At 36.9% G+C, this 18,961-nt stretch overlaps 1 protein-coding gene across 14 annotated transcripts in view; it reads right to left on the reverse strand.

Moving 5' to 3' along the window:
* The window catches only part of CSPP1 (centrosome and spindle pole associated protein 1), a 137,720-nt gene that overhangs the window by 76,222 nt on the left and 42,537 nt on the right, over positions 1–18,961 (reverse strand). For 6 of the 14 annotated variants that reach the window (XM_030795207.1, XM_030795213.1, XM_030795204.1 and 3 more), the window contains 6 exons: positions 13,472–13,565; positions 11,679–11,736; positions 11,170–11,211; positions 9,246–9,454; positions 7,002–7,123; positions 6,553–6,631 (listed from right to left, as the gene is read on the reverse strand). In XM_030795207.1, the coding sequence (XP_030651067.1) occupies positions 6,553–6,631; positions 7,002–7,123; positions 9,246–9,454; positions 11,170–11,211; positions 11,679–11,736; positions 13,472–13,565 (604 nt within the window). The remainder of the gene's footprint in view (positions 1–6,552; positions 6,632–7,001; positions 7,124–9,245; positions 9,455–11,169; positions 11,212–11,678; positions 11,737–13,471; positions 13,566–18,961) is intronic. The other 8 variants (XM_030795208.1, XM_030795212.1, XM_030795211.1 and 5 more) reach the window with 3 other exon arrangements.

Genomic DNA, 18,961 nt, shown 5'->3' on the forward strand with positions numbered 1-18,961 from the left:
AGAAGGAAAACTAACAAACAGAAAGGACATCCACACCAAAAACCATCTGTACATCACCATCATCAAAGACAAAAAGTAGATAAAACCACAAAGATGGGGAAAAAACAGAACACAAAAACTGGAAACTCTAAAAAACAGAGCACCTCTCCTCCTCCAAAGGAACGCAGTTCCTCACCAGCAACGGAACAAAGCTGGATGGAGGATGACTTTGACGAGTTGAGAGAAGAAGGCTTCAGACGATCAAACTACTCTGAGCTACGGGAGGAAATTCAAAACAATAGCAAAGAAGTTAAAAACTTTGAAAAAAAATTAGAAGAATGGTAACTAGAATAACCAATGGAGAGAAGGGCTTAAAGGAGCTGATGGAGCTGAAAGCCAAGTTTCGAGAACTACGTGAAGATTGCAGAAGCCTCAGTAGCAGATGCGATCAACTGGAAGAAAGGGTATCGCTGATGGAAGATGAAATGAATGAAATGAAGAGAGAAGGGAAGTTTAGAGAAAAAAGAATAAAAAGAAATGAACAAAGCCTCCAAGAAATTTGGGACTATGTGAAAAGACCAAACCTATGTCTGATTGGTGTACCTGAAAATGATGGGGAGAATGGAACCAAGTTGGAAAACACTCTGCAAGATATTATCCAGGAGAACTTCCCCAATCTAGCAAAGCAGGCCAGCATTCAGATTCAGGAAATACAGAGAACGCCACAAAGATACTCCTCGAGAAGAGCAACTCCAAGACACATAATTGTCAGATTCATCAAAGTTGAAATGAAGGAAAAAATGTTAAGGGCAGCCAGAGAGAAAGGTGGGTTACCCACAAAGGGAAGCCCATCAGACTAACAGCTGATCTCTCAGCAGAAACCTACAAGCCAGAAGAGAGTGGGGGCCGATATTCAACATTCTTAAAGAAAAGAATTTTCAACCCAGAATTTCCTATCCTGCCAAACTAAGCTTCATAAGTGAAGGAGAAATAAAATACTTTACAGACAAGCAAATGCTGAGTGATTTTGTCACCACCAGGCCTGCCCTAAAAGAGCTCCTGAAGGAAGCACTAAACATGGAAAGGAACAACCGGTACCAGCCACTGCAAAAACACCAAATTGTAAAGACCATCGAGGCTAGGAAGAAACTATAGCAACTAACGAGCAAAATAACCAACTAACATCATAATGACAGGATCAGATTCACACATTACAATATTAACGTTTAATGTAAATGGGCTAAATGCTCCAATCAAAAGACACAGACTGGCAAACTGGATAAGGAGTCAGGACCCATCAGTGTGCTGTATTCAGGAAACCCATCTCACATGCAGAGACACACATAGACTCAAAATAAAGGGATGGAGGAAGATCTATCAAGCAACTGGAAAACAAAAAAAGGCAGGGGTTGCAATCCTAGTCTCTGATAAAATAGACTTTAAACCAACAAAGATCAAAAGAGACAAAGAAGGCCATTACATAATGGTAAAGGGATCAATTCAACAAGAAGAGCTAACTATCCTAAATATATATGCACCCAACACAGGAGCACCCAGATTCATAAAGCAAGTCCTCAGTGACCTACAAAGGGACTTAAACTCCCACACAATAATAATGGGAGATTTTAACACCCCACTGTCAACATTAGACAGATCATGAGACAGAAAGTTCACAAGGATATCCAGGAATTGAACTCAGCTCTACATAAAGTGGACCTAATAGACATCTACAGAACTCTCCACCCCAAGTCAACAGAATATACATTTTTTTCAGCACCACACCACACCTATTCCAAAATTGACCACATAGTTGGAAGTAAAGCTCTCCTCAGCAAATGTAAAAGAACAGAAATTATAACAAACTGTCTCTCAGACCACAGTGCAATCAAACTAGAACTCAGGACTAAGAAACTCACTCAAAACCGCTCAACTACATGGAAACTGAACAACCTGCTCCTGAATGACTATTGGGTACATAATGAAATGAAGGCAGAAATAAAGATGTTCTTTGAAACCAACGAGAACAAAGACACAACATACCAGAATCTCTGGGACACATTCAAAGCAGTGTGTAGAGGGAAATTTATAGCACTAAATGCCCACAAGAGAAAGCAGGAAAGGTCCAAAATTGACACCCTAACATCACAATTAAAAGAACTAGAAAAGCAAGAGCAAATACATTCAAAAGCTAGCAGAAGGCTAGAAATAACTAAAATCAGAGCAGAACTGAAGGAAATAGAGACACAAAAAACCCTTCAAAAAATTAATGAATCCAGGAGCTGGTTTTTTGAAAAGATCAACAAAATTGATGGACCGCTAGCAAGACTAATAAAGAAGAAAAGACAGAAGAATCAAATAGATGCAATAAAAAATGAAAAAGGGGATATCACCACCAATCCCACAGAAATACAATCTACCATCAGAGAATACTACAAACACCTCTATGCAAATAAACTAGAAAATCTAGAAGAAATGGATAAATTCCTCGACAAACACGCCCTCCCAAGACTAAACCAGGAAGAAGTTGAATCTCTGAATAGACCAATAACAGGTTCTGAAATTGTGGCAACAATCAATAGCTTACCAACCAAAAAGAGTCCAGGACCTGATGGATTCACAGCTGAATTCTACCAGAGGTACAAGGAGGAACTGGTACCATTCCTTCTGAAACTATTCCAATCGATAGAAAAAGAGGGAATCCTCCCTAACACATTTTACGAAGCCAGCATCGTCCTGATACCAAAGCCTGGCAGAGACATAACCAAAAAAGAGAATTTCAGACCAATATCCTTGATGAACATTAATGCAAAAATCCTCAATAAAATACTGGCAAACCGAATCCAGCAGCACATCAAAAAGCTTATCCACCATGATCAAGTGGGCTTCATCCCTGGGATGCAAGGCTGGTTCAACATACGCAAATAAATGTAATCCAGCATATAAACAGAACCAAAGACAAAAACCACATGATTATCTCAATAGATGCAGAAAAGGCCTTTGACAAAATTCAACAACCCTTCATGCTAAAAACTCTCAATAAATTAGGTATTGATGGGACGTATCTCAAAATAATAAGAGCTATCTACGACAAACCCACAGCCAATATCATACTGAATGGGCAAAAACTGGAAGCATTCCCTCTGAAAACTGGCACAAGACAGGGATGCCCTCTCTCACCACTCCTATTCAACATAGTGCTGGAAGTTCTGGCCAGAGCAATCAGGCAGGAGAAGGAAATAAAGGGTATTCAATTAGGAAAAGAGGAAGTCAAATTGTCCCTGTTTGCAGATGACATGATTGTATATCTAGAAAACCCCATTGTCTCAGCCCAAAACCTCCTTAAGCTGATTAGCAACTTCAGCAAAGTCTCAGGATACAAAATTAATGTACAAAAATCACAAGCATTCTTGTACACCAATAACAGACAAACAGAGAGCCAAATCATGAGTGAACTCCCATTCACAATTGCTTCAAAGAGAATAAAATACCTAGGAATCCAACTTACAAGGGATGTGAAGGACCTCTTCAAGGAGAACTACAAACCACTGCTCAATGAAATAAAAGAGGATACAAACAAATGGAAGAAAATTCCATGCTCATGGGTTGGAAGAATCAATATCGTGAAAATGGCCATACTGCCCAAGGCAATTTATAGATTCAATGCCATCCCCATCAAGCTACCAATGACTTTCTTCACAGAATTGGAAAAAACTACTTTAAAGTTCATATGGAACCAAAAAAGAGCCCGCATCACCAAGTCAATCCTAAGCCAAAAGAACAAAGCTGGAGGCATCACGCTACCTGACTTTAAACTATACTACAAGGCTACAGTAACCAAAACAGCATGGTACTGGTACCACAACAGAGACATAGATCAATGGAACAGAACAGAGCCCTCAGAAATGATGCCGCATAGCTACAACTATCTGATCTTTGACAAACCTGACAAAAACAAGAAATGGGGAAAGGATTCCCTATTTAATAAATGGTGCTGGGAAAACTGGCTAGCCATATGTAGAAAGCTGAAACTGGATCCCTTCCTTACACCTTATACAAAAATTAATTCAAGATGGATTAAAGACTTATATGTTAGACCTAAAACCATTAAAATCCTACAAGAAAACCTAGGCAATACCATTCAGGACATAGGCGTGGGCAAGGACTTCATGTCTAAAACACCAAAAGCAATGGCAACAAAAGGCAAAATTGACAAATGGGATCTCATTAAACTAAAGAGCTTCTGCACAGCAAAAGAAACTACCATCAGAGTGAACAGGCAACCTACAGAATGGGAGAAAATTTTTGCAACCTACTCATCTGACAAAGGGCTAATATCCAGAATCTACAATGAACTCAAACAAATTTACAAGAGAAAAAACAAACAACCCCATCAAAAAGTGGGCAAAGGACATGAACAGACACTTCTCAAAAGAAGACATTTATGCAGCCAAAAAACACATGAAGAAATGCTCATCATCACTGGCCATCAGAGAAATGCAAATCAAAACCACAGTGAGATACCATCTCACACCAGTTAGAATGGCCATCATTAAAAAATCAGGAAACAACAGGTGCTGGAGAGGATGTGGAGAAATAGGAACACTTTTACACTGTTGGTGGGACTGTAAACTAGTTCAACCATTGTGGAAGTCAGTGTGGCGATTCCTCAGGGATCTCGAACTAGAAATACCATTTGACCCAGCCATCCCATTACTGGGTATATACCCAAAGGACTATAAATCATGCTGCTATAAAGACACATGCACACGTATGTTTATTGCGGCACTATTCACAATAGCAAAGAGTTGGAACCAACCCAAATGTCCAACAACAATAGACTGGATTAAGAAAATGTGGCACATATACACCATGGACTACTATGCAGCCATAAAAAATGATGAGTTCGTGTCCTTTGTAGGGACATGGATGAAACTGGAAAACATCATTCTCAGTAAACTATCGCAAGGACAAAAAACCAAACACCGCATGTTCTCACTCATAGGTGGGAATTGAACAATGAGAACTCATGGACACAGGAAGGGGAACATCACACTCCGGGGACTGTTGTGGGGTGGGGGGAGGGACAGCATTAGGAGATACACCTAATGCTAAATGACGAGTTAATGGGTGCAGGAAATCAACATGGCACATGGATACATATGTAACAAACCTGCACATTGTGCACATGTACCCTAAAACCCTAAAGTATAATAAAAAAAAATAAAAATAAAAAAAAAAAAGAATGCCAATATCTCTCAACGCAGAAAGGATAGTCTTTCCAACAAATGGTGCTAAGAAAACTGAATATCCACATACAAAATAACTAAGACAAACCCTTATGCAATACCATAAAAAAAATTAACTCAAAATGACTCAAACAGTTCAACATAAGACCTAAAATTATAAAACTCTCACAAGAAAACATAGGGCAGCTTCAGGATGTTAGATTTGGCAATGATTTCTCAGACATGACACCAAAGGCACAAGCAACAATAATAAAAATAGACAAATTGGACTTTATGAAAATTTAAGAATTTTGTGCATCAAAAGGCAATATCAAGACAGAATGGGAGCAAATATTTCCAAATCAAATACCTGATACAGAATTAATAACCAGGATATATGGAGGACTCTGAAAACCCAACAACAAAAAACAAACCACCTAATTCAAAAATGGGCAAAGTACTTGGAAAGACATTTCTCCAAAGATTATATACAAATGGCCAAGAAGCATATGAAAAGATGCTCAACCTCACTAATAATTAGGGAAATGCAAATTAAAACTACAATGAAATACCATATACTCATTAGAATGGTTACTACAAAAAAAAGAAAAAGAAAATAAGTATTGGCAAAGACGTGGAGAAATTGGAACCCTTGTGCCCTATTGGTGAGAATATAAAAAAGTATAGCAGTTGTGGAAAACAGTATGGCAGTTCTTCAAAAAATTAAACATAGAATTACCATATGACCCAGCAATTCCAGCTCTGGGTACAGATCCAAAAAATTTGAAAACAAGATTTCAAAGAGATATTTGTAAATTCATGTTCACAGCAGCATTATTCACAAATAGCCAAAATGTGGAAGCAACCCAAAGTGTCCACTAATGGATAAATGGATAGATTTTAGATAAGCAAAATGTTGTATACAATTACAATGGATTATAATTCGGCCTGAAAAAGGAAAGAAACTCTGAAATATGCTAAAAGACGGATGAACCTTGAGGACATTATGCAAAGTGAAATCAGCCAGTCACAAAAAGATAAACCCTGTATGATTCTACTCATATGAGGTACATGGAGTAGTCAAAATCAGAGACATAGAATGGTAGTTGCCAGAGAATGGAGGTAGGGGAATGGGGAGGTACACCATTATTTTTTAATGGGTATAGAGTTTCAGTTTACAAGATGAAAAGAATTCTGAAGATGGATTGTGGTGAAGGTTGCACATTATGAAGATATTAAATACCACTAAATAGTATACTTTAAAATGTTAGGATGGTGGCTTTTAGGTTATGTGTATCTTTACAAAATAAAAGTGGGGAAAAAATTATTCTCTTAACTAATAACTTACACAATAGGTTGTGCTAGTTGGTGGGTGACAGGAGCACTAACATAAGCTGCAGGCTGTACGCCCATCATTCCTGAACCATCTTAAAGAAAAAAAAAAAAAAAACACGTTTATTTAGAATAATCATTTAATAGTATTTTATTTATTCCCCCAGAAAAAGGTACATAATCAAAATGTTACGTAGAGAAAACCATCAATATTTCCTTCTGGGCTAGAAGTTAGCAAAGAACAACATAAGAAAACACAATCATTATTTCTTAAACTAAGATGAAAAGGAAATAACTATAAAATATAATTGGGCTTTAAAATAGGGCATTTATTAAGTCAATATATAACATCTGAATTAAGCAAAGTTGTGCTTTTCTCATTTAGATATTTTTTGTTTACACAAAAAAACAATTTTCCTTATTGAGCCAAGCGGGGAGAAAATGCTTACCCTATAGATAACTTACAATAAGCAAGACTGGGATCCAAAGTATTCCTGGCCCCATAAAAATAGTATGTGTCATCATAAGGAGTTCGATAGTTAGTAGCCAAAGGTGGTAGTACGGGAGGTGGAGGCAGAGGTGCAATCCTGTATGAAAAGAAAAATGAAAAATTCCTCTCATATTTCATTGCAATTTTTAAAAAAATCAAGATATTACTCTTTTGCAAAAACAGTACTGAAAATCCTATCACTACTTTAGAAAAAGTCACCATCTTGCTCCAATCATTCATCAAAAATTATGACTCAAAAAGCAAATACTATTACATAGGATTTCACAATTTCAGGTACATTTATATAAGATAAAAACCTAGGTTAATATTCAATCAATTAATATCCAATAGGCACTATGTGCCAGTATCAAATAAAGACAGACATGGTCCCTGTCCCTCAGGAGTAACATGAAAATAAACAACTACAGTCAAGCACAAGCAAATTAAATAATTAATAATAGTACAAGCAAATTAAATTAAATAGTAATATAGCCCAAAAAATGCAGATTGCTATAGGTACAGGAGCAGGGACATTTAAATCACATGAGGGAGAGAAAGAAAGCACATGTAAGGCTTTCCAGAAGAGGCAACGCTTAAGCCATGGTACTGGAGTGAGCTTGTGTGTGTTAGAGGAAGGACAATCCAGAAAGAGAAGGCAAAGAGCTACGAAACAGTGTGAGTACAAATGGTTCAGTCTGACTGAGGAAACTTTACTATTTCTTAATAGTAAAATAAAAGCAACTTAAATACCAACAGTAAAGTATTGACATAATCTTTAGTATTTCATAAATTTAAAACTTCTGAAAACCTCTACATTAGCACTTCATTACTGATCAGGAAATATCTCTGTATTGCTACCAATGCAGTATTTTTCAGTAGTAAAAATGGCAAAGGCAAATTCCTTTAAATGAAAAGAAAGAGATGGCAGCATTCTAGAATGTTCTCACTGTTGTATCTTAACAGGTTCTCCCTTGTCATATACTTCAAAATAATTCCAAAGAACTAAGAAGGCACTGAAGTTCTCTTCAGTAGGGAATATCTTTCATATTTACTAGCCACTCAATGTGTCTAACCCCTATACCATCCTCACAACAAAGATACATCAACAAAAATGTCAAATAACTGTTATGAAAGGGAGCTGTCATTATCATTAAATCAAATTTTAGAGAGATTTATACAAGCTAATCCTCACAACCCTATAATTGTAAACATGAAAAAAATATACTACTACTCCACTTTTACAAATGAGAAAATTGAAGTTCAACAAAGGTGTGGTTTGCCCAAAATCCAGATAGAAAAGCCAACCTTTCAATCCCTAATTCAATGCTGAGACCACCATAAAATGCTCTGTTAATTCCAATTCCTCCTATTCTTGAGTCAGGAAGCCATCAGATGAAAAACACAAAGCCCCTGATAAGTACAGTAAACACACTTCTACAGTTGGTTAGTAACTAAAAGACCAACTTCTACTGAAATAATACAGTCCAGAAAATATCAGTGTTCAAAAAAGAAAAACACCTCTAAATTTAAATATATTTTATAATTAATACACTAACAGTGAACAAAAAATAAGCCCAGGCCCTACAAAGAAGAAAGTATAGCCCAGAAAATATCAGTGTTAACAACAGGATTTTCTTTATGTATACTCTATTATAGCGTGATGCCTTTCACCTATAGAAATCAAATCTTTACCCCAATACCTAAATTACAGGTTTTATAATCTCAACACTTTTTATCTCACGCATTTGAGTTACACAGCCCATAAGTAATCACAGAGAATGAGCTGAAGGAAACAGAAGCTAAAATAAAATTATACGTGTAAAAGAGCCACATTAGAAACTTTTTCTGTACAAATTGAAGAATTCAATGTTTGCCAAGTGGAAACAACAAAATTGAAAAAAATGTACAACTTTTATATGTTAAAAGATATCAAAAACAGACATCCCAAAATACAACCCAAAACTAAATAAATACTAAAATGTACTTAGTAATTCATTCTAAAGATACAAAATCATCTTTAAACAATAAAATGTTTTAAGAATTTCCCTTTTTATATAATAGCAGAGAAAAAAACAAATTTCAAGAGAATTTATTTCACAAAACTGTTAACTGTACAAAATCTCTGAAGAATAACATCATCTGCTTCAGCACATCCTTCTAAACATAAAATATAGCAATACCGTACCTAATTCCCAAACACAAAACATTTAAACAAGCACCTGGGAGGCACCATTTCACCAAGAGCGCTGCTGAGTCCACTGCGCAAATCTTCATTTTGAGAAGGAATGGAATGAACTGACGGGATGGGTGGGACAGATGGGGCAGATAAAGGAGGGAGAGGTGTCTGGAAAGCTATTCTGGGTCTTTCAGGTGGTATCATCTCTTCAAAGTGTCTTGGTGCCACACTAAACTGCTTTAGTCTATCAGGCTAAAATAAAGAAAAAAAATCTGTTTGTTACATATAATCATAAGTTTAAAGGTGGAAGGGACCTCCAAAGACCTCCTATCCCAGCAGGCACTTAAGACAGTCACAGAATAACAGAATTTTACAGCTATAAAAGACTCTGAATTTCTATTTTTATTTATTTACTGAATAACAGAATTTTACAGCTATAAAAGACTCTGAATATCTGTCTATCTATCTATCTATCAATTTATTTATTTATTTATTTTTGAGACAGAGTCTCACTGTGTCGCCCAGGCTGGAATGCAGTGGCACGATCTCAGGTCACAGCAACTTCCACTTCCCGAATTCAAGCAATTCTCCTGCCTCAGACTTAGAGTAGCTGGGGTTACAGGCACCTGCCACCACACGCAGCTAATTTTTGTAGAGAAGGGGGTTTCACCACAATGGCAAGGCTGGTCTCGAACTCCTGGCCTCAAGTGATCCGCCCGCCTCGGCCTCCCAGAGTGCTGGAATTACAGGTGTGAGCTTCTGTGCCCAGCCAGATTTTGAATATCTAATGCTTATTTTATAAATGGGTAACTGAGGCTCTCTGAGAAGTAATATATCACCTAAGGTCTCACTATTAGTAAATAATTAAGCAAAGACTAGAGTCAGATATTAATTTTAAATATACCTGTAGTATTCTTTCTATGTAGTAGGACACTGTGCTACTTCTCTAATTGCCATTTCTGTTATCAAAGTATTCTGTAAAACAGGGTTAGCAAATGCTTTCTGTAAAGGGTTAGACAGTAAATAGATTAAGATTTGCAAGACTACATAGCCTCTTCATAATGAGCAGACTCAGCCATAGTGCTAAAGCAGCCACAAACAGTATGTCAAGGAATGAACAAGGCTGTGCTGCAATAAAACTTTTTTTTATGAAAACAGGCAGCAAACAAATTTGGCCACAGGCCACACTTTGCTAATCTCTACTTTAGAACATCACTTATGTGCCCTTTTCTAAGATTTGCACATCAAAAGTAAACCCAAGGGCGTGGTGGCGGGCGCCTGTAGTCCCAGCTACTCAGAGAGGCTGAGGCAAGAGAATGGCATGAACCCGGGAGGCAGAGCTTGCAGTGAGCTGAGATTGCGTCACTGCACTCCAGCCTGGGCGACAGAGCAAGACTCCATCTCAAAAAAAAAAAAGTAAACCCAAAAGTAAAGGCCTAACTGTTGCCTCTAATTACTTATTTATTGTCATAAATCAACTTGACACTCTATAGGAGCTTCAATTCAAAGATAAATAAGGTCTGTCACACACTAGTGTAACCATAAATACAAAATTTAACAGGCCAACATATTACATTAAAAAGCTCACCTTTTAAAAGGAAACTTTTGATTGACAAAAGAAAATATATTTAGCTTTGAAATTTATCTTCTTTTTTTCCTACCATGGTTATCTTATCAGGAATGATTTATCAGGTTAACCTAGAAGCATACTGCGAGTGATGCTGGTGCAATATTAAACTTTTCCAAATAGATAACCCACAGGATATATTATCAGCATAAGTAAAAGCAAATCAAAAGTTGCCTACCGGTAAATAATTTTAAGTTGCTGCATCTTTTTTAAGAATGAGCTTTTTAATGAAATTAAACGTCTTAATCATCATTCAAAGATAAAACAAGACTTGTATTAGAAATAAATACTACATAACCAACTACAGAAAAAATAAATTGTGGTAAAAACAATAAATTACCTCCTCCTTACTTAACTGCAATGATGTGAGTAATTCATTCCACTTAATGATGAAAATTGCAAAATTAAAGTAAAAATAAGGATTATTATCTCTCTAATGTTACAATAAGTAACAATTACTAAAACGCTTTAAAAATAAAGTTGTCAGTTTTCTCGGAAATCACTCCAATATAAGAAAAGTAAGTGATCAAGATGTATTCAAGAAAAATATTAACATCAATTGTAAATTTAACCAAGATAACTTTCCCATGGAATAGTACATGTGAATAAAGCAGAGAAAACTAATTTAAACTTTAAGAAAATGGCACACAAATGAAAAAGGAAAAATTACCTCAAGGAAATAACAGTTAAGAGAATTTACACATCATGAGAACTGAATTTAGTTAACTTTATTACTGTTCAAATTGGTCTACTCTCTTTTTTTCCCAATATTCTCTATCCCCACCTGCCACCACATTTGAGGATCATTTGATGAAAGATTAAACATTAAAAGATGCCAGAAACCCTTACCGATTTCTCAGGGTCTTGTGCTCCAGACGCTGCAACCCTGAGTTCTAAATCTTTTTCTCTAAACGAAATTAAAGTTTTACATATTAAAAAGATATAGTAAACTATCAAAATTATAAGTCATCACTGAAAGAAGCTTATACACAAAGTCTATGCAATACATCTACAAAAACAAATAATTCCTTTAACTGACATTACAGCCTTAAATAATACTGAAAGCCAAATTTTTTTACTTGATACAAAGTAAACTAGAATTCACATGAGAACTAACTTAGACTATGTATCTCTAAGCCAATGCCTAGAGTATTTCAAAGACTAATTCACACAAAATAAAACACAAAAATAAAATCTTTACCTTGTAAAACAAAAAACCTCTTTTAGGGTATACATATATTTTCAGTTAGCAAAAAGAAGGGTAAAAATTTAAATATATCTACCATACTTCCTAATAATAGGGTTTTTTAAATGATGTTAAAAATAGCTAACATCAAACAGTAGATATTGGCTTCCTCTGAGATAAGGGAAAAAGGCAAAAACTAAGAGATAACAGGTCTCAAATTCTCTCAAAACGAGATCTCTATTCCTAATTTTGTTGTTGTTGTTTCTGTTGTTGTTTAGTCAAGAGTCTCAGTCTGTTGCCCAGGCTGGGTGCAGTGGCGTGATCTCGGCTCACTGCAACCTCTGCCTCCCAGGTTCAAGCAATTCTCCTGCCTCAGCCTCCCGAATAGCTGGGACCACAGGCATGTGCCACCACGCCCGGCTAATTTTTGTATTTTTAGTAGAGATGGGGTTTCACCGTGTTAGCCAGGATGGTCTCAATCTCCTGACCTCGTGATCCGCCCACCTCGGCCTCCCGAAGTGCTGGGATTACAGGCGTGAGCCACGGTAATTTCTAATTTTAATCTATATTTAAAATTTCTAATTTTAAACTCTATTCCTAATTTTAAACTATAATATCTCATAGGTATTTCAACAAGAAAGACTACAAACAATGATACCTATATACAACATAAATACTTGTGATTTACCATTCCTGTAGAATTGAGGAAGCCGTTGAAGATTTTTGAGCAGGGTGCCAGTTTGATTAGTGTATTTTTTGACAGTTAATATTACATAGTGTGCTGGATCTATTGGAGCAGGGAAAAGGGAGTTGGGAAGACTAGTTATTAGTTAGGAAGCTATTGCTGCAATCCAGGTCAGACGTAGAGAGGACTTAATCCAACTTTAATGGCTCTGAGAACAGAAAGAAGGAGGGGGCCTCATATGAAGTGAATAGGAGAGGACAAGGAATCCAAGTCATAGTGAGATTTTGAGGCTCCATTATTGGGCTATTAATAGAAAATGAAGAGGGACAGTTGGTTTTGAGATGCTCATTTGGGATGGAAATGTTAAATTTATAGGATACAATTTTTTTTTTGCATGTATGTGTGTGTGCATACCATTTCATGTGGCAAAAAATACTTTTATATTTGTTACTATATATGGGATAATTCAATGGGCATATCTATAACATTAAATGCTACCTTAAATCAAAAACTGAAGAAATCAATGAGGGAAGTAAAAGGCCTATTACAGAATACATAAATACTCTCACTTGCTACTTATGATAAAAAAAAAAAAACAACTCTCTTAGTATTTATTTTCCTTGTTGATTTAGCATGTAGAGATTAAAATATAAGTGATTTACAAATCAAACATCATATTAGAACGACAACCCGTTATTTAACCATCATGTCATTTTACACAAATGCATTTTAAACTCAAAATATCTCTTTTAAATGCAAACCTTTCATTACCGTCTCTTGTTCCTCTGTTGGTCAGCCATTTGTTCCAATAGTTCTAGTCTGTATTTCTCTTTCCTTCGCTGAATAAGTTCTCGATCTTCACCTCCTAGTGGTATGAGAAAAATACAATCTTAACTCTTAAGCATCGTATGCAATTAGAAAGTCAAGTCCTTAAAAACTCCATCTTAATTGTATTATATAATTACTAATATGCAAGAAATACAAAAGGAAAAAAATCACATGAATCAGTCCTTCTTCAATTACTTTTGTAATTAATGGGTACCTACTATGTGTCAAACACAAGATACAGTAATCACATCCATGCCTCTACCATTAGTCAAAAATTTTCCTAAATAACAAAATATTCTTATCCCAACTCCATTTGTCTAACAATCTAAATAATATTTCCATTAATATCTTCCATGTCTTATAAATTTAACATTTCAATCGCAAACAAGCATCTCAAAACCAACTGCCCCTCTTCATTTTCTACTAATGGCCCAATACTGGAGCCTCAAAATCTCACTATAATTTGGACTGCTTCTCCTCTTCTAGTCACTTCGTATGAGGCCCCCTCCTTTCTATTCTCAAGAGCCATTAACTTTGGATAAGTCCTCTCTACATCTAACCTGGATCGCAGCAATAACTTCCTAACTAATAACCAGTCTTCCCAACTCCCTTCTCCCTGCTCCAATAGATCCAGAACACTATGTAATATTAACTGTCATAAAATACACTAATCAAACTGGCACTCTGCTCAAAAAACTTCAATTCTACAGGAAAAAATACAAACCTCTCACCCTGATATTCCTTATACAAAAATCCAGTTAATCAAAAATTTTGAATGCAGAGAAGATTATTATTATTGCATATCTTAATGCCACAAAATAACCTCTTAATCTAAATATGCAAGATCTGGAACACTACAAAAATCACAGGGTATCAAGAATGCAATTGAAACAGCAATTTCTGTACTGCCTTCATTATCGGTCTCCAACCATCAGTGAGCACACAGCATCTCAGTTTGTCCATTAAGCATAGCTGTCAGCCAATGTGAAGCTCCCATAGAGGTTAACATAAATTACATTAAGGTTAATAACTGTGTTTTATAATAAAATATTCCCATTCCACTTCTGACCATGATAGAATAACCAAGCACAAGACTTAACCTCACATTGTTTAAAAAACAAATAACAACAACAACAACAGAAACACTAGAAAACTGTGCAAAATACACAAAATAATTGTTTTCCAGATACTGGACGATAGGTAGTGCAGAACTGTAATTGAGGTGAGCCCTATAATCACCCAATTTCTGCCCAAATGAAATTTCCAGACCACAGATACAGGTAAAGAGGTAAAGAGAACCAAAAGAGGGCCAGGAAAGTGAGCTAAATTGAGTAGATAAAGAGCAAAATTCAGGAAGGCTAAAATGGCTAGAAGTTATGGAGCAAAGATCCAATAGGAAGCATAAAAAGAGCTCCAGAAATCCACAGGAGGTCCCTTCAGACTTTGCAGTGTGCTAGTTTGTGCATTCACAGAGTGAAATTCCATTTGGCCTGGCAACAGACTAAGAAGGATATGTAAACTGAACAGTTCTCAGACCTGAAACAAAGGAGCGAAATTCAAGCTCCAGCCAGCTATGTTCTTGGTGGTCTTTCAGGGAACATGTCAGAAAGGTCACTCTGTAGTAGTAAGACTAAACTATTCTCTGAAAGGAAAGCTACTCTAGAGGTCCTTAGCTAAGCTTAAAACTGAACTCAGATCAAGTTGGTCTTTAGTGAGGCAGAAGGAAAGGAAAAATCATTTGGGAAAAAATTCAGACTGCAGAAGTAGCCTGCTTGAAAAGTCACAGCAACAGGCAAAAATAAAACAACCTGGGGGAGAAAAAAAAGAAAAACCTCAGACTGCACCTGGACAGATAAGCAAACAGGGTCTAGCACAGAGCTCTTTGTTCTTTGTCTAATTAGTGAACTCCCAGGAAAAAGTTTCCACCCCCTTTTAGGCATATTCATGGTGGGAACTTGCATGGGGGTAGGGCGGGGGTGTCTTATCTAAAACAAACCCACAGTTATACAAACAAGACAAGCAGATTTCTGCTTGCCTAAAGATGTGCCCACAGCTGTATAAGATAATGGGAGTAGCACAGACAGCTTTACTGATAAAAGAAGTTACTCAAGCTCTTACAGAGATGAAGAGTTTCTTATAAAAGCTATTTAATTCAGCTGTAAACCCGCCATCCACTTGGACTCCCCTCTTCCCCGCAGAGAGCTTTTTTTCTTTCACTTATTAAACTTTTGCTCCAACCCCACCTTTGTGTCTATGTTTCTTAATTTTCTTGGACATGGGACAAAGAACCTGGGGTACTAGTTCAGACAATGAGAAACTGCTACATTAAGGAGCATGTGTGAGATTGCAACATTAGTAACAGAGAAATGTGACAATGGTAGGCAAAATTTTTTAGAGATGGCTACTATGTTCCCTGCTCCCAGCTGAATCCCTCTATAATTCCCTCGCCTTGAGAATGGGTGGGACCTGTAACTTACTTGTATACACTAAAATATGGAAAGATGGAAAAATATTTGCAGATGTAACTAAGGTACCAAATCAACTAATTTTTAAGTAATTAAAAGGGAGATTATCTTAGGCGGACCTGATATAATCAGGTGAAAGCCCTTAGAAGAAGGACTGCGCCATCCCTGAATTTAGAGATTCTTCTCGCTGGCATAAAGTGAGTAACCATGGTGAGGAAGCCCACATGGCAAGGAACAGCAGATGGCCACTAGGAACTGTGGGCAGCCTCCAGTGGGTATCCAGTAAGAAGCCAGGGCCCTCAGTCATACAGCCGCAAGGAAATGAATTCTGCCAACAACCTGAATTAGCTTAGAGGCAGATTCTTCCCCACTCAAGCCTCCGGTTAAAAGGCAGCCTGGCAGATACCTTGATTATAGCCTTTTGAGACCATTAGCAAAGGATCTGTTCAGAAAACCATGCCCAGACTTGACCCACTGGAGTTGCTGCCTGAATGCAATTTCCAAATGTTCACTAGAAAAACTGGGATCAAACAATACAGAAGACCTGAAAGAGATACTTTTGTGACATTCAGGCACAAAACATGGCCCACATTCCAGACTTTCAAAGCAGACTATACAAAGCAAAGGCTGCAAGCTATTGGTGAAGGGACAGAAAATCAGCTTGGACCTAGTATCCCACACTCTTACACAGCAAAGGCGTGTTACTGTTAGGGGAAGGGCAAAAAAATCTGGTGAAAAATCTGATGCAAAATCCTCCTCAGACACAAAGAAGAGTTTAGCTATCATCCTGGGCAAGGACAGAAATGTTGAGAAAGACCCATCCCTGAGGCCCAGATGCACAGGACCAGTCCAGCATCAAGTAACAATAAACAGCAATATACTGAGGAGAAGGGGGAAGTGTGAAGGGAGAGATGCCCTCACTGTCAAGGACATGAAGGTCTTGCTGAAAACTGGGGAGAGCGCAGGAACACTAAGAAAATCCCTCTGGCACTCCAGGCCTCACACGAAGGACAAGATAGAGAATTCAACACTTCTCTCTAAGCAATCAATAGAAGCAGATAAAATTCATTAAGGATATACAAGACATGAACATGCGATGAACCAACTTGACTTAACTCTTTTTTTCTTTTGACACAGGGTCTTACTCTGTCACCCAAGTTGGAGTACAGTGGCACAATCATGGCTCACTGCAGCCTCAACCTCCCAGGCTTAAGCAATCCTCCTACCTCTGCCTCCTAAGTGCCTAGGACTACAGATGCGTGCCACCACACCCAGTTAATTTTTTTATTTTTTACTTTTTGTAGAGACATGGTCTCCCTATGTTGTCCAGGTTGCTCTCAAACTCTTGGGCTCAATCAAGTGATCCTCCTGCTTCAGCCTCCCAAGATGCTGGGATTACAGGTGTGAGCCACCACACCCAGCCTTAAATGACATTTATAAACTACTACACTCAACAACTGCACCATGCACATTCTTTCAAGCACACACTAAACACTCACCAAGACAGACTATATTCTGAGCCACTCAAAAAAAAAAAAAAACTTTGTCAAAGAAATTAACAAATTTGAAATAACTGAAATTAATCTAATTATATTCTTGGATCATAAGAGGCTTAAACAAGCAGTCAATAACAAAAAGACAGAAGGAAAATCCCCAAATACTTGGAAATTTTAAAACATACTTCTAAATTACCTATGGTTCTCTTATAAACCCCACAATACATTTGTTATTTAGCTCTAAACTAAATCAATGATCTCACTTTTTAAATGAAGCAAAAGGCCCCAAGTGACATCCTTGGGGCAAAATTATAGGAAGATAAATTTCAGTTCAATTGAAATAAGAGTATCATAACAATCACAGCTATCTGAAAATGGAATGTCCTGTCTCTGGAAATCATAAGTTTCCTATAGGTATGTACAAACATAGTTTGGGGGGGAAAAGATCAACCAGGAGATAAGTCATTGAATTAAATGACTTTAACGGTTTGTTTCAAATGTTAGAGTCCATTGTCTTACCAAATATTCATCTATAAATCCTGGATTGCATTAGTGATAAACTCATGCCATTCATCTTTAAAAAGTCAGGGTACAATAATCCTTTTATTGATAAAATTATTTATCAGTAGGCTCTCAGCTCAGAAAGACATTTCTCTTATTTTACCATGTTTTATAAAATACATCGGCCGGGAACACTGGCTCATGCCTGTAATCCCAGCACTTCAGGAGGCCAAGGCAGGCAGATCACTTGAGGTCAGGAGTTTGAGACCAGCCTGGCCAACATGGTGAAACCCCGTATCTACTAAAAATACAAAAATTAGCCAGGCATGGTGGCACATGCCTGTAATTCCAACTACTTGGGGACTGAGACACAAGAATCGCTTGAACCCAGGAGGTGGAGGTTGCAGTGAGCCAAGATCGTGCCACTGCACTCCAGCCTCAGCGATAGAGCAAGACTCAGTTTCAAAATTAAAAAAAAAAAAATATATATATATATATATATATATATATATATATCCTTTACATGGTACTGATTAAACTGGTCAATTTTCACCTACAGATATTACACTAGAATTCTAGGTGGCATGCCATTTTTCTCACAATAGCCATTCACAAAGGAACAAAAACCTGAGAATATAATGCAATAATATGTCTCTAAACCAGTATTTAATTTACTGACTGTTTTTACGTTGAATGAATCTAGAGTGTTAATTTCTTCATATACTTTACTAAAACCAAATTTCAGTTCATTTTTTTCTAACAGTTTTCACACAAAGACCTCTTTTCTATTACATATTTAAAGGTACAAACCAGAAACAAGGCTCTCCTCAGAGTTTCTGGTGTTAGATCGTGACAAGTATAATATAGCAAAACAAGCTTATATTCAGCAATGACTCTGACTTCCAATAAATAGAAAATTTAGACCATCATCATGATTTGAACAAAACACCTTCTCAGAAACTACATGAAAA

The sequence above is a fragment of the Nomascus leucogenys genome, chromosome 16 (assembly GCF_006542625.1).
Source record: "Nomascus leucogenys isolate Asia chromosome 16, Asia_NLE_v1, whole genome shotgun sequence".
NCBI lineage: Eukaryota > Metazoa > Chordata > Mammalia > Primates > Hylobatidae > Nomascus > Nomascus leucogenys.